Source organism: Pseudorca crassidens, chromosome 16 (assembly GCF_039906515.1).
Source record: "Pseudorca crassidens isolate mPseCra1 chromosome 16, mPseCra1.hap1, whole genome shotgun sequence".
Lineage (NCBI taxonomy): Eukaryota > Metazoa > Chordata > Mammalia > Artiodactyla > Delphinidae > Pseudorca > Pseudorca crassidens.
Genome location: NC_090311.1, coordinates 46,175,378 through 46,191,319, shown reverse-complemented (window position 1 = coordinate 46,191,319; position 15,942 = coordinate 46,175,378). Strand labels below are relative to the sequence as shown.

The following is a 15,942-nucleotide window of genomic DNA, read 5'->3' as shown; positions in this document are numbered from 1 at the left end:
AAACCCACAGTGAAAATGTGTAATTATTATCTATTGTCTATAGGGCCCCTGGGATACGATAACGATGAAGACACAGTCTCCACACTGCAGAACTTACAGTCTAGATGGTAGACAGACATGAGATTAAAAAAGCATAATTCACCCTACCTATGCTACCCAGAGGAGAAGAGATGATAAACCTTTTTGATAATGTGTGGGTAAAACTACAAGTAAGTGAGAAAATGCAACTTTCAAAGAACAGTGATTAGACCTGAATGGTAATCAACGATTCAGAGAACAAAAAACAACTTAACTAAAAGGCAACAGTACAAATTACAAAATGGCAAGCTGTTCTTTTGTTCATTTAAAATACATTTTAAAAGCATGTTAACAAATTCATTTATCAATTAAGAGTTATTTTATTACATTTTGTACCTACTTTCCTAAAACTGTTTAAAGTCTCTAATGCCCCCAAATCCAGCCAGTTAACTGCTGCATAAGCCCCCTGATTTCTGGTCCCACTCAGGGTATCAGGCTTGTGTTTCACGGGACAAGAACATGTCACCACCATGGACTGTTAGAATGACAAAGCCTCCATTCATAATTATTTTAAAACTACAGAGCTCTAAATTAAATCAATAAGTTTAAATGCAAGAAAGAAACACAGGAACATACACTTCATAAATAAATGGATCAAAGCAAAAACAATTATGTAAAATAGAGGGCTTTAAAACAAGCAGAAAGATTCTGAAGTACTGTAATGTTACCTTTTTGTGGCTAAAGGACCCAGTTTCGTGCAAAACTGCCACTCGGAACGGAGGCCACCACGTGTGAAATTCCTTCACCCACTGATGCATCACTGTCGTCGGACAGACAATTATAGTCGGACCCAACCCCTCGAACCTGCACCCAAAATGTCCAAGAAGAAAAGACAACCATGAAGGACAGCATATGGATGATCAACTGCCAAAAAACAAAAAAGAACAAACAAAACCTTAACAGCTCAAAAAAGAAAATCCTAGCTTTGGAAATTTACTGCTATTTTCTTTAAAGAAAAAGCTATTGAGGATAAAACCCACCAAGTGAAATCCCTACAACCCCATTCATCAGTTAGTGAGTGCAGGTATTAAGAGGAGACACCAGCTACTACACATCAAAAGATAATGTCTATAGTAAAGTAAAAAAATCAAACAAACATTACCTAACAAAAATACTTTTCTCTCTCCTTCCAGATTAGTGAAGGCATTGTACTGTATATCTTAACCTAAGTGAACGTAAGAGTGTCTTCAATTGGTCTGAAGCTTTATAGTCTACCAAGAGTTTTCACCCACAAGATTTCAATCAATCTCACAGCCTCGGGAAGCAAGCAGGACAGAAATCCTGCGGTGTTCGGGGCCGCTGAAGGCTGCTGTGCCCGAGGCCCCCTGGTTACCAGGAGATGGAGCAAGGCCTCAAGTCGGTCTTCTGATCGCTGCAGCCTGCTCTTCCACTACATGGTGCTGCTCTCTTCTCCACGTGATAAAAAACAAGTGGGTGAGCATCACAGTGACCGTTTCTCCCAGAAAGCCCAGGCCAACGGAAGGCAAGCCGCTCAGTTCTTGTGTAAAGCAGCTGAGCACTACGTGGCAAGAGCTTTAAGAAGAGTCGCATGTTGACCAAGCGATCCCAAGACAAACATTTGTGTACTGCGACACATACTGTAGCATTATTTATACTGTGGAAAAAGTGGGCGCTGCCTGAACGTCTGTAAATAAGAGAAGGGCTGAATAAACCACCTTTACTACAGCACTACAGGCTGGTGGTTAGGAGCACTGCCTGGGTCTGAATCCCAGCTCTGCACACACTAACGGAACCTCAGCTTTTCATCTTAAAATAATAACAGTAGTGATCATACCATTTATATGAAGATTAAATCAACATCTATAAAGTGCTTAGAACAGAATACAGTAAATACTATTAGGGTTTGTTAAATAAGATGGAATATAATATAACCATTAAAATCGTCTTTGAAAAATATTTAAAATCTGGAAGATGCTCATAAGTCTTTTAAAAAACCAAATTACTTATGGAATCACCCCAATTCACTTACACATAGGTAGCCAGTAAACTGGTCACGGCCCCCTCTCTCAACATCCACATCTCCCCTCTCTCCTTCCAAACAGAACCACAATTTTGTGCAGGTATCCCCTCTTCCTTCCCAGACGTGTACTCGATGGGACTCTGATCACTGTCTGGCTATGGCGAAGAGGGGAGAAGCCAGAATCATAGCTTGTCTGTCAGCACACAGTGTTCCCCTGGCGACAATCACCTGTCCACTGAGGGGCGTGGGAAGACTGGCTTGCTCACGGTTAAGGAAGGATTTACACTCTAGGTCGGGGAGAGCTTCCTCTCTTGGTCTCTCCTGCTGCATGTGAACAAGGACATACAGTGCAAGGAGATCTTATGACCACAAGAAGAATTGGCATCAGGAGAACCTGGGCCCCTGATGACATCCCTGGGCTGCTTCTGATCATGCTGTGTGTACAGCCTACCCCCTCTGTAGGTATGTGAACATTTAACCCAATTTGAGGCCAAGATTTTTTTACCTGAAGTCAAAATATCCTGATCCACTGTACACCGTAGGCACCTGACTGAATCAGTACCATCCTGCCTTCCTTCCCTCCGGTTACCACGGAACAGGTGTCCCTTTTCTTGTCTGAGCCCATACCCCCGCTACATCAATGTTCCTACTACTAGAGTTGCTTCATCCTCAGTCCTGCTGGGAGATGGGTATCCATGAAATGGAAACTAAGCAAAGTCAAACTAACTATGGGAATCTCTTCAACACTAGACTCACGCTCAGCTCATGCCACCAGAGGCAACTGGGAGCCAAGACTGACAGAGGAAACTGGAGCCTACCTTCTCACTCATCCTGGAGCAGAGTCACTGGCACCTTTTAAACTGTCATTCTCCGCCCCCTACCTTTTTCTGCCCAATGAGGATACTGCATATCTGAAGCTAGATCCACTGCACACACTTTCCCCATGCCATCTCATTAACTCCCAGTCTCAATTACTGTCTCTGCACTGATGATGCACATCTAGGTCTCCAACCCCAATCTCCTTCCTGAACTCCAAAGTACCACATGCCTGGATGTCCAACTGCCGGCTGACCTCTCCACTCAGATGTCCCCACGGCACCACACGTCATCCTCTCCCCACCTGGCCCTCCTACCATGTTTCCTAATCCAATGGAAAGAACTGTCACCCATTCTCCAGGTACCCCAGTTGGAAATCCGGGCCTCTGCCCCTCTCCTGTTCTCCACTGTATCCAACCTGTACTGAGTTCATGTCACATCTACCTCCTAAATCCCTCTCAAAGTTACCCTGTCTCTCCATCTACACTGTTAACACTCCACTTCTGGCCACTGTCATCTCTTACCTGGGTTACTGCACTTTCCAGGACGATCGTTTCAAGAAAGCAAAATCTGAACACCTCATCCCTTTGCTTAAGAGCCTTTTCCTGTTTGTCCCCTGCTCTCGAAACAGTCCAAACACCTCACCCTGGCATATGAGACCAGGAGGATCTGACCTCGGCCCACCTCTTCAGCCTCTCCTCTCTCAGGGCCCCTACCCCGACACTGGCCCGGTGGTTCAGCACTCCCCCACCAGCACCGCCTTCAGTTCCTACAAAGTGCATACTCCCCTGACCTCTCAGCCTTCACCTTGTCCCTTCTTGCCCTCTTCTCCTAGCCACCTGTGCATCAGCCCGCAGTTTCTTCCCTTCCCGTCCCTTTCTCTCCAGGTAGGTCAAGGACCCTTCCCTGGTGCATCCACACTCGTTAGGACCCCACATTAACCCTGTCATAACGCATATCACCCTTACTGTAATTGTCTGCTAGATCCTTCCTAAGGTCCTTCAGGGTACAGGGACAGCCTCTTCTTCAAACGATCTCAATGTCTAGACCACAGGAGGTAATGAATAAATACTGCCTTTATTAAATGAAAACTTTTTTTAAAGGGTGGAATAAATTGTATTGAAACGTTAAAAGAGATTATTTCTGAGTTAGGGGATCCTGAGTGATTTTTATTTTCTTGTTACGGTTCAATAAATGATTCCTGAACTTAAAATTTTTTGTAAACTAGAGTAAATCACACAGTACTTGAAATATTAAAAATAATCTGCACAACTGAAAAATACCTTGTGGTCTAGTAGAAAAACAAGCCACAGCCTAAATGAGGCTTACCCTTATAATACTGCAACAAAACGAAATGCCTCCACCCACTCTAAATCCTCCCAACCTCCAGCTACAGTCACTGCCCCTGCCCCCTCTGCTCCACAGCATGGGCTCAGATTGCAAGAAGCCAGGTGCTGACACTTCCTGAAGAATTCCCAAGCCGTGCTCTGCTCCTCCCCAAGGGCAGGGCCCATGCAAGAGCCCCTTCAAACTCCCTGGGGAGAGCATGACTCTGCCCTGGCCCCTTCCTTGACAATATTCCTTTCTAAAAGGATTAAATGCACCAACTTCTTTATATCCTCCAAGGGGAATTAAAGAGAGTTATCGTCAATATGCACTTAGCAGGGATTAGGAAACAACCAATCAAAACCCATCTAAAATATTTAAAAACAAATTCACTTTCAAATAAACATAAATAGGTACCTATGCTTTTGGAGGTTATATAGTGTTTGTGCTCTTTTTATAACACACTCTCTGCCAACCGCCACAATGTCATTTAAGGCCAATATTTTATTCTGGCTGAACATCTAACTGGCATTATTATGCCCTTTAATTTCTGCCACTCTATTAGAAGATTACAGAGGTTTTCACACAGAGTGGGAATCTAGGAGCAGACCTAGATCGTCCCTGAACCACAGAAGGGGCAATCAAACCCATTAACAGTCACTTCAACTGCACCACTCTTCCCCAACCCTCAATCCCGTGAGATGAGTGTAAGAAATGGCTAAATGTACTGGAGTGATTAGCATCAATTACCAAACTGGCTACAATTCTTTTCATCTCTGATTATCACTGACTACCTAATGAGTTTACAACAAGCCAACAGCTCCATGGTCAAATATTTCAACCTGCAGGATGGAAATCTGCCATTCATAGCCTTGAATTTACCAGGAATTACAAAGTAAAAACATTTACCTTTGAAAGTTTATTACCTTTTTCAGGCCATTTATTTGTAACTAGGAATTTCCTAAATGATATCCAAGACTTCAGAGTATTAACTGAAGTCTGAAAGGTAAATAATTTATTTCCTCTCCATCACAAAATTCAGGGGGCCTATCATTATAATATGAATGGCAAAGTGAAAAGAACGTAGTGTATACAATATGAACTGGGAACACAACAACTAGTATAGATGTTTATTATCCACATGTAAATGTAAATATGCTTTTCCCTCTTTTTTAAAAACACACATATAAAACACATTAAAGAAACAAAAATTAAAAACTTCTTTTACCAGGAAATTCCTTCCTGGTATCCCAGAGACTTCCATGGTTTCAGGGACCGTTGACCTTAAAATTACAACACTAAGACCATCTCAAATCAGGGCCCCCAAAATCTACAGCTTGCAAGAGTTCATAGGAAACGTACATAGCCCATGAAGCAATGCTGGCTCATGCAGAACTTCGTTTGACTATGCATCTGGGTAGTTTTCTTTAGGACGTAAACACAGAGGAGGACTCCAAGTTCATCTAGTTTCAGAGGAGGACACAGTACGAAATTGTGAGAAAAATGTCATACAATTTGCTCTGGCACGTGCACGTGGAAGGGACCAAGCTCCTCCGTACACCTCTATTCATAAAGAGCTCAGTTGTTTGGCTGATATGAACTGCATTCTGGGAAGCCACTTCTACCAATACTATTCTAATAAAGACGATCTGGGCTATAATCCAACATGCCACACTATTTCATTATGGAAAAGAGGAGATGCGCATTGATAGTTAATTGATTACAGCTGCTTCTCATTATTAGCCCTCACTTCACTCCTAGTAGGATTGTCATCACTCGAGAGAGCACGTTTTAATTTTTTGACCAAAACTACACTGCAGGGATGACTTTAGGTTTCCTAGGCCCAGCATATTAGACTCCACACAAGTTTCATGGTAACAGGAAGGGAAGAAAAGAGATGGGAGATAAGAAAATCCCAGAAATCATTTAAGGAAAGAAAGACAGTCTTAGAAACTAGGGCAGCTTAGGGCATTCTAGTTAACAGAAACAAAAACAAAACAAAACAAAAAAAAAACAAGAGGAGCAGAGCCAAGCCTACCAAAGAGCTTATTTAGAACAGAGAAAGCATTTTTTAAATGGTGAACTAATGACATACATAGATAAGAAAACCCTAAATGCCCACTTTCAACTCTGACTCTTCCACTGGGATGGAATGTTTTCACATGAAATGTAACAGAATTCCAATATCTGAAGAAAAAACTCTGCTTCAACACAACTTCCTTGTAATAACAACGGAACATTTAGTATTTAAAAATCTCCAAATACATTTTTCCCTTCCTAACGCTATATAAGTATTTCTAAAATATTCTAAAACTTCAGTACGGCTCCTGGTAAGTGTGGATCTGCTAAATTAATGAAAAGAGTAAGGAATAAAAGCAAAGCAATAGACTTTGAAGATTTTAAAAAAAGTTCTTTACTCAATAGTTTATGGTTCGTATCTGGCTCTCTCGCAAACATTTCTCTGACAATGAACCAGCGTGCGGGGCAGTAACTCTCTGCTGTTGCTGCCTTCAGGCACGCTGACACTCTTTTAAAGGGATCGCCGAATCACATCTTGTGAGTGCCTGAGGTTTCCAGGACACAAGCACCTGGTAAGTATCTTGCTGGTACTCATTAGGTCAGCCTGTTGGAATCCAAGGACATCTTCGATCACCTGGGCTCAAGATTAAAGATCCCACATAATTTACCTAGCATTATTTTTACCAATACTGATTGACAAAAAAGTCAATTTACAGCTTAAATACGGAAAAGCTCGCTGGATTTCAAGATAAACTATTTCAGTCCTTCCACACAGAACAAATGTAGTTTAAATGCTTCTTCTTTCAGAATATTAAAGTTTTAATAGTTTATTTAAATTCCTAAAGAGAATAAAGATTACAACCTAAAAATATTTTTGTATCATTTTACAGTCACTTGGGCTTTGGCTTTAGAATTTATATGAAGTTATTAAAGACTAGGAGAGGAAGTAGAAAGCATAGTGAGCAAATACGTAGCTTCATTAGGAAAAAAAAGCACTATCTATAAAAGCTATCACGCGTAATTGATTATAAAGGAAATTCTCCAAAGCTTCAACTTTCCCCATGAATAGACTTTGTACTTACTGTAATGCTCACCCGGTCTCCTGCCAGAACAAATATTTTAATGTAAAATTCAATAAGTGGAACTGAAGATATTATGTCTAATTTAAAATTCCATATTGTGTAAACTACTGATATTAACATAACTGAGTTTGTAAACAATCCATTTGTAGAAGCTAACCTTAGACACTGTATTGACCCAAAATATCTAGTGGGGCTCATCTGCAAAATGAAGCATCAATGCCTGGAATTCATTAAAAGTGTTACATGTTTAATTTCTCCTGCCCTACAGCTCCACTGTCTCGTAAAAATTTTCCTTTGATGTCCCCCACTAAAAGAATTAAAGGAATATTGTAATTGAAATGTCATCAATAATTCACAAGACCCTCCTCCACAGCAATACATCTGATGAAATATTAATTGAGCTCCACAGACTGACAGTCTGCAGAGGAGCACTTGCCTGTAATTTGAACCACGAGTCCTGATCTTGCTGTAGCTCAGACCTGCCAAGAAGGCAATTATCTGGATGGTCTTGCCCAATCCCATTTCGTCTCCCAGAATTCCTCCTGCCTGCTGGCAGTGCAATTCCCACAGCCACCTAACACCTGTCTGCTGGTACCTACAACAACAAACACCAACAAGAAAAAGAAAATGGCAAATGGTGGATAATACAGATCATAACAGAAAGTACTCATGAATTAATCATTTAGTGAGGTTCTAGTACCAGTCAGAGAAACATGCCGGATGTGTGTTTTACATGAGTATTATATTTATAAGGTCATACATTTTTGATTACCTAGGCATAAAAATCACAAATTTTTCTTTATAGAACATTAACACATTTCTAATTAAACTGATAGATAGGGTAATTAGGGACTATTTCATTTCTTTTTCAACATTAGAAATAGCTTGGTAAACAAGCATAAACTTATTATCTTTTATTCAATATCCTTCTGGAAAAAACTGCAAATATTTTTAGTTATACAAAGTTCCAATAATTTTTCTATGAAAAGATGCATTAACATTTACTTTTTCCATCTGAAAAGCTTCAAAAAGCAGGACAGAGAACACTACAATTTACAGTATACACTGTTGAAAAGTCACTTGGTAATCATATTATCTTTTTATAGGAAAAATTAAATTAAATTTTAAGGCCATAAACAAGTCTGAATAACAGGGCTGCTCACAAAATTAGTACATATGATTCTGTCATATTACTAGCAGATGCAAAAAAAAAAAAACCCAACAGTTTAAAGACTCAACAATACAAAAGGTCTTTTAATATTTTAAAGTAGAACTTGATTCAGGGACTTTATCATAGATACAAAAAGGTCAGAGCTATTAAAATCTTAAATAAGGAGTACAGGTCAAAGAGCAATAATATATTCCCCTCTAAAAACAAAAAAAGAGTTGGTATTTGCCCTTGTCCATCAATGGTATGTCTAATTCAATAATCTAAAAATGAAGTTAAAAAGGGAATAATGCAAAAAGCATTTTTGAGAGTGAAAGATTTAACACTATGGAATGGTATGAAAATTATATGCCACATAAAAAAATCTAGAGCAAAAAACACTTAAAAGACAATGATGGGCTTCCCTGGTGGCGCAGTGGCTGACAGTCCGCCTGCCAATGCAGGGGACACAGGTTCATGCCCCGGTCCGGGAAGATCCCACATGCTGCGGAGCGGCTGGGCCCGTGAGCCATGGCCGCTGAGCCTGCGCGTCCGGAGCCTGTGCTCCGCAACGGGAGAGGCCACAATAGTGAGAGGCCCGCGTACTGCAAAAAAAAAAAATGAAAGCTAAAGAATTTTTTTTTTTTGAAAGAAAATACCAAGGCTAGTGAGCTGCACACCTTAAAAGGAGGTGGTTTTGTTGCTGTTTTACTGCCCAGATGTTTTTTACTCTTTGGTATGTGATATGTCTACCTAAAATCTCATTGTGGATTTCAGTCCCTGTCAAACTAGGTTTATTTACTCTTCTCCTAGTAAGTATGTCATAATTAACTTTCCCCCAGTATTCTGCAAATCAATTCCAAAAGTTTGACTCTAGCTGTTGCCATTATTATCTATCATATAAGGAAAACTTTGAGTATTTTGCTGCTTAAGTTTGCTAATTATAATATACACACTCAATATGTACCCTGGACGAGAGGATTTAAAATCCAAACACAGTGAAGTCTACTATGGATAAAAGATCATTTAATTTGGGATGAAGGACAAATTCTATTTAACACGTGGTATATAATCAGAAAATAAAAGCTACCAACCATTTAAGGGGCCTACTGCTGGGGAGGCACCTGGTCAGGTGAGGTTTGGATACAACCTCACAACCAGCCCACACAAAGAGGATCAGCCCATTTTACAGTTAGGAAATGAAGGCACAGAGAGGTTAAGTAACTTGCTAAAGGTCACACCGCTAGAAAAAAAAATGAGCAAGTCAGAACTGAAATCCAGAACCTCTGATTCCAAAGCGATTCCACTTTGGAGACCAGCAGTTCTCAACCAGGGATGGGGGTAAATGGGGGGTAAAGAGGGTATTTTGCTCCCTAGGGGACACTGGACAATACCTAGAGACATTTTTGGTTGTTACAACTGGGAAAGTGCAAATGTAATCTAGTGGGTAGAGCCCAGAGATGCTGCTAAACACCCTACAATGCACAGAATAGTCCCTACAACAAAGAATTATTCAGCCCAAAATGTCAGTTGTGCTGAGAATGAAAAATCCTGATCTAAAAATAAAAGTTGGTCATGAATTACTTACACTGGACTAATCTCAGCTATGGAAAAAGATGCAGTCCAAAAAGCTCCCCCAAAAAACTGATGTACGTTCAGAATCACTAAATTCCAGTCAATCAGCCTCCTTTTACTGAGGTACAGAACAATTATGGGACCAGCTCCTCCGGGCAGAGTAGGGGCCAAAATCTCCCAGTGGCCATTCCAGTGTCTTCCCACTATACAACACTGCCTCCACCCAACACAGGTCCAACCCCTCTCTCTGTTTGGGGCCAATCAACTTAAGGAATCAAGAGAGGGACAATCGAGAAATCATGAAAGGAATAAAAACTGGTGACCAGCATGGTATCCCAGAGGGAGTTAGGACATCTGCATTCTAGGTGACTCACGAGAGGCAGAGACGCTGTGCTAGATGTTTCCTCATCTACAGATGTAATGTCCAAGGGCGTTCACACAGTGTATGGTTGTGCGTATAAGACGATGAACAACACTAAAGAAATGACTTCAGGAAAAATATCTACCAGGCAGCCCTGTAAGTCACATCCTACATGGAAACGCCCAACCACAGCTGGGGACGTTGTATAAAGATGGTGAAGAGCGGCTCTCTCTTTCCATGAAGGCCCTCAGGCTGCACGAGCACACTGATTGGTAGGCATGTATCACTGCATGAGGAGTTAGGGGGTCTGGGTTCTGGTTCCAGCAGTGTCACTAACTGACTCAGGCTTTGTTGCTTTAAGTTCCTAATAATAAACACTGTAAAACAATTACATATTTTAATGAAAGCAGGCTACGGAATTCAGTTTTCAGAACCTTTGAAGACATAAAAATTACTCTTTAGGAAAAGTTAAAAGATTTTTACAAACTACTGTGTAAGAGTAAAGAAATTACTGTACTCTGCTTCCCCCATGAAACTGAAGCGTCACAAAATAACCACAGATAATGGGTATATCTTGGCATTGTCACATTAACCCAAGATTGCATTTACTAGTGTGGCTAAAAGTAAAGTTGCAAGACTGAATTTTGTCATCTGATTGCTACATCACACAGTCAAATACATTTTCCGGGCAAACTTTCAAAACAGAATTTTAAAAGTTAACCATGATCTTGCAGAAAACAGCACTTAAATAGATAACTGTACCTGCTGACTCCCTTGCGTACAAATATACCCTGTTAATTTAATTCCACAGAGTGCGGTAAGTACAGTAAAAATAGATCTACAGCTTAAAATTAAATTGGCCTGGCTAAAACTTAATCATGAAAGAAAAATGGAGACTCTACCAATCCTATTACTTTTTTTTTCATGTAGCAGAATAAAAGAAACAGAAGTTTCATAACATTTATGAACTATTTAAAATCCTGTTTTTGAGAGATGAAAAATGAAAACAACAAAATACTTTCCAGGAATGTGCAATTAAGACAAATTTTTTTAAAAAACCGTGCATTTACGTTAACTACAATAGGGTTAGCAGTCAATACACTAAATCCTATATACCCCTGGGAAGCCAAGTTCGGTTCTATTAACTGTGAAACTCCTTTGCTAGAAAATACCACATTTATACAAAAATGCACATTCAACTTGATTCTTGAGGATATCTGCCAAATCACTTAATACTCATGTAGAAGTATCCTGTCTTTGTGAAACCAATTTAGTCTATAATCTGGGTATTCCTTTTGCTAGTTTAACACTGATACTATTTGGCGTGTTTCTTAATAAGCAATCACTTTAGAGAAGATGAAAAGAGTTGCCAATAAATATTATCTTTATGTACCTTTCCATAGTTAAATTTTCATTTGGGAGAAGCAATAAACACAGTAGCCACCTCCCCAGGCTATAAAACATCTACAGAAATTACCAGAGATTCAGGTTTGAACTTCTTTACAGTTCTCCTGTCCAGTACGGCAACCCAACCAAGACAGTTCACATATTTAGGATTCAGCTTTCCTATTATGTTTAGTGGGATAAAATAACCACTCCCTTTGTCCCCTCCAACCCAGGAGAAAAATTAAAACTATAATAAAAGCTCTTCGAGAGGAAATATAAAAAGCATGCTCTTTTTAAGTAGACATCTTGCACAAGTTTAGGGCATGGCTGACAGCTGAATCTATGAAGGAGATTAAACATAACCATCTCAAAGAAAGAAGTTTACATCCTGCACCCGACTACCAAGTGATGATACAAGAGACAGAAAGAAGCTATTTAATGCTTTAACTTCCTATATGCATCGAGGAAGCCTTCCTAAAGCACCTTGTTTAGTAAATCCCAGGAGGACTGAGATTGACAACGTGGCTCAGTATTTACATTCATCACGGAGACTCGCCTGGACCTTGTAGGCTATAGGCACGCATCTATCACAGGGCATCCGGTTATATGCAACCCTGGGCCACTTGACATATGAAACATAGTCGGTTTCAAACAGCAACGCAACCCTGAAGCTGTTTGCCTGTATCTTCTCTTTTGGTATCAGAATAACATCTACAGGAAATGTTTACATATACATCTGGTCAGCTCAAAAGTATTACACCCTTAGGTACAGTATAGGACACTCAGAAAAATAACCTCTACGCAGTTTTTTATTTCAATATAGAAGTAAAAACCTCTCCAATATTGATTTTAATAAGCAAGTCTTCTTAATCTGATTTAGAAGTTAGAGGTTTGGCCCCTTAAAATTGCTAAGAACGGCAACAAAAAAAGAACTCGATGTAGACAGCTTTTAAATGTAGCTTTTAGTCTGCTGAGACAGGTCCACACAGATTCATCAGTTTATAAACAGACCCGATGCGCACTTTAGTCAATTTATTACCGTCTAATTTTAATGAACAGCATGTGGCTAAAATTTCATTTGACAGTATCTGTGTTTGCAATAAATTGCTGCAAGTACCTTAAGGGCCCACAGGTAAGTACTATGTAGCTCCTAAAATATTAATTTGTACACAATGGCTTGATGACAGATGTAAAGGAAGGAACACATGGCACATACTTAAAAAGCTTTTTGAACAGAAAACCCGGCACTTTAAAACCTTCGTCAAATTCGGCATCACTTTCCTCAGAATCATCTTCAAGCCTCAGACTCTTCTCTTTGTCCTGCAGTCGCAGTTTATTCCATCTCCTACCGTGAAAACAAAAACCACATTTCCATTATTTTGGTTCCAAACCAGGTTAAAATAGATAGTTCTAAGTAATACACAGGAAAAAACAGACAAAATTGAACAGTCTTTTAGCTTTCTGCTGCCATCATTACCCAAAACACTGATATTCAAAGGAGAAAAAAAAAACCAACTGATTCTCTTTTCCTTCCTCCTCAATTCAATTCTCATTTGAATTATTATAGCTGCTCTAGAAATATTCCTGTAAGGTCTCATTTCATTATCAAAACTACTTGCTCCTCTCCTGGCATACCCTAAAGGGAAAATTTCTCTGCTAGTTCCTAAGATATATGAACTTAATTCTAGAAAAGAGTCAGTGAAAATTTCAATATAACTAAATTTATAGATACTAAACGTCATAGCTCCAAAATGACAACGTAAGAAGAAATAAATTTTATTTATAATTACTATTTCTGTGCTAAAGATATGATGGTCATAGCATAAAACAGCACATCTTGAACATAAAGCAAATTTTTGGTCAAAATTACTATATATCAGATTCACATACTGATGACTTAATTAAGGGGAGGCATCAACAATATAAAGGACTGATAATTATACCACTGAGGAAAAAATGTGTCCACTAAATAAAACCTAAGTTATAAATTTAGTTATATGATGCTTTTCAGACGCGAAATAAGATGAACATTTATATTTCAGAAGGGTGACGCCATGTATGCATAACAAAAGAAACGTCTGAAGATCTGAAAGTATTAGCAATACAGCAAGGCTGTTGGGAAGGTACAGCCATTTAGCCAGACTAATTTTGCACCTATATAACTATAATGGACACTGGGGTCACAAGTGGGAAAAAAAAGTCAACAGCCTCATATTCTAGTCACTTCCATAATAAAAGGATGGCTTTTTTCAGTATGCATGCAACTGACACTTTGAATTTCACAAAATGTGGAAATGAAATAAAACAATAACACAGATAAATGCCTTCCAAGTAAAAAGCTCACAGGAAGGGAATGAGAACAGCAACACAGTAAGAAGGCAATTCTCTGCCACTGACTATGCAGGAGTAATAGAGAAAGTGTGAGGGAAGGTAAAGGAGAACATGGAAGGATGATACCGCACACCCTGCCCAGTTGGAGGAACGGTATGTTTTCCAGCACCAACTACCAAATCAGCACAGAGGCCAAACACAGCCCCGTGCACTAGATGCTGGAGGACCTTTAAAGCACGTCCTCTGATAAATTCTGGTCTTGTTGAAAATTTCAGCTCTTCAGAGTAAGGAAAGGAAGGGCTAGCTGAGGATCAGTAAGGAAGAATTGGTTGGTGATTTGAAACTGCTTCGCAGGGCACTAAGAGAACCTATAAATGAGCAGTGCTGGTGATTTCCAGAGAACAGCCAACGAAAGAGACAGTATGGCCAAGTCTAAGGAAACAGCTGTCACATAACCATAAGCTTTAATATGTGACAGTCTTTTTATGGGAAAAATGTAATGGCCTTTTTGTGCTTAACTTCTAAAGGTGATCTCTTTCTCCCTTTTATTTGTATTTTTCTTCCTTAAAATCACCATGCAATTGATGAAATGAAATGCCTCTAAGTGGCTATAATAGTCTCTGCTACTCTTCTGAGTTCCACATTATCTACAAATTTAGGTAAGTGCAGTGGTTCTCAACAGGGGGCAATCTGGCCATCCTCCGAGGGCAACCCCCTCACCCCCACCCCAGGGTAACGTGACGTCTGCAGACATAACTGGTTGTTACAACTGCTGAGGGGGAGGGGAGAAACACTACTAGCATCTAGCAGGTAGAGGCCAGGATGCTGCTGAACAACCTACAACGTCCAAGACAGTCCTCCACAACAAAATGTTATCTGGTCTCAAACATCAGTGTGTCAAAGTTGAGAAACCCTGGTATAAAGGTAACCCTTACCATTGGAACTTAGAAACCCAAATGATGTATAAACGTTTTCCTAATGTATATATCTGAATTCCTGCTTCTCACTATCTGAAGTTTAGCAAGCAGGCAATTTCAGATAATGAGACAGTCCTCAGTACCCACATTCTTACCATCAGAGCTCAGAACCAAACACCTGCATATTAAAAGATAATTGTTTTTAGCGAATATGTGGATAATACAAATTTTGTGGAAAAATCACAAAACCTATCACAGCCACTTAAGAATACTTCATTGTGCAACTACTCAAAAATAATTGTACAGGAAGAAAAAGAAAAACAGAAGATCCTGGCTTAACAAGTTTGACACAATGAGGTTGTGAAATATCTTACATACAGGAGTACCACACATTACCCTCCATTGATAAATGATAGCTATTACCTTAGACTTAGCCAGTTAGTCTTTGTGGCTGTTAAATTTCCCACCGCATCACTCTGTTTCAACAGATTTTCAGCTTCCTCCTCCTCCCTCCCTTCTAAAACATACAGGCATCATGTCGCCACAGAACACACAGCGCCTAGGAAACCACATAAGCCACTACAGAAATGACTGCATTCCAGTGCCTTCCGCTTTGTAAAGAAAGATGAAAAGAGACAAATGTTTATTCAGTTTGGCTAACAGATGACTAAAGGTGGTGGGGAAAAATCATTATTGCCTACAAGTATTTGTATCATTGTAAAGACAAATCGCCCCAGTAGAATCATATACACATATTAAAGACAGAGAGTACCAGGGTTACAAAACCACATGCATGTGTGGCTCAGGCTAAGAGATTCTCCTGGTATAGAAAGCAGTAATTCCTCATGTGGTTTACAGCCAAGAGACCTGACCGTCTAACCCACGCACGCTGAAGCAGGGCAGCACCAAGTGCTGGTTGACAA

General features: G+C 39.8%; 1 protein-coding gene across 2 annotated transcripts in view; it reads right to left on the bottom strand.

Moving 5' to 3' along the window:
* ERCC6 (ERCC excision repair 6, chromatin remodeling factor) overlaps nucleotides 1-15,942 on the bottom strand; it is a 76,201-nt gene that overhangs the window by 31,852 nt on the left and 28,407 nt on the right. For both annotated transcript variants that reach the window (XM_067710206.1, XM_067710207.1), the window contains exons 6-8: nucleotides 12,988-13,116; nucleotides 7,739-7,897; nucleotides 747-882 (exon numbers count right to left, since the gene is read on the bottom strand). In XM_067710206.1, the coding sequence (XP_067566307.1) occupies nucleotides 747-882; nucleotides 7,739-7,897; nucleotides 12,988-13,116 (424 nt within the window). The remainder of the gene's footprint in view (nucleotides 1-746; nucleotides 883-7,738; nucleotides 7,898-12,987; nucleotides 13,117-15,942) is intronic.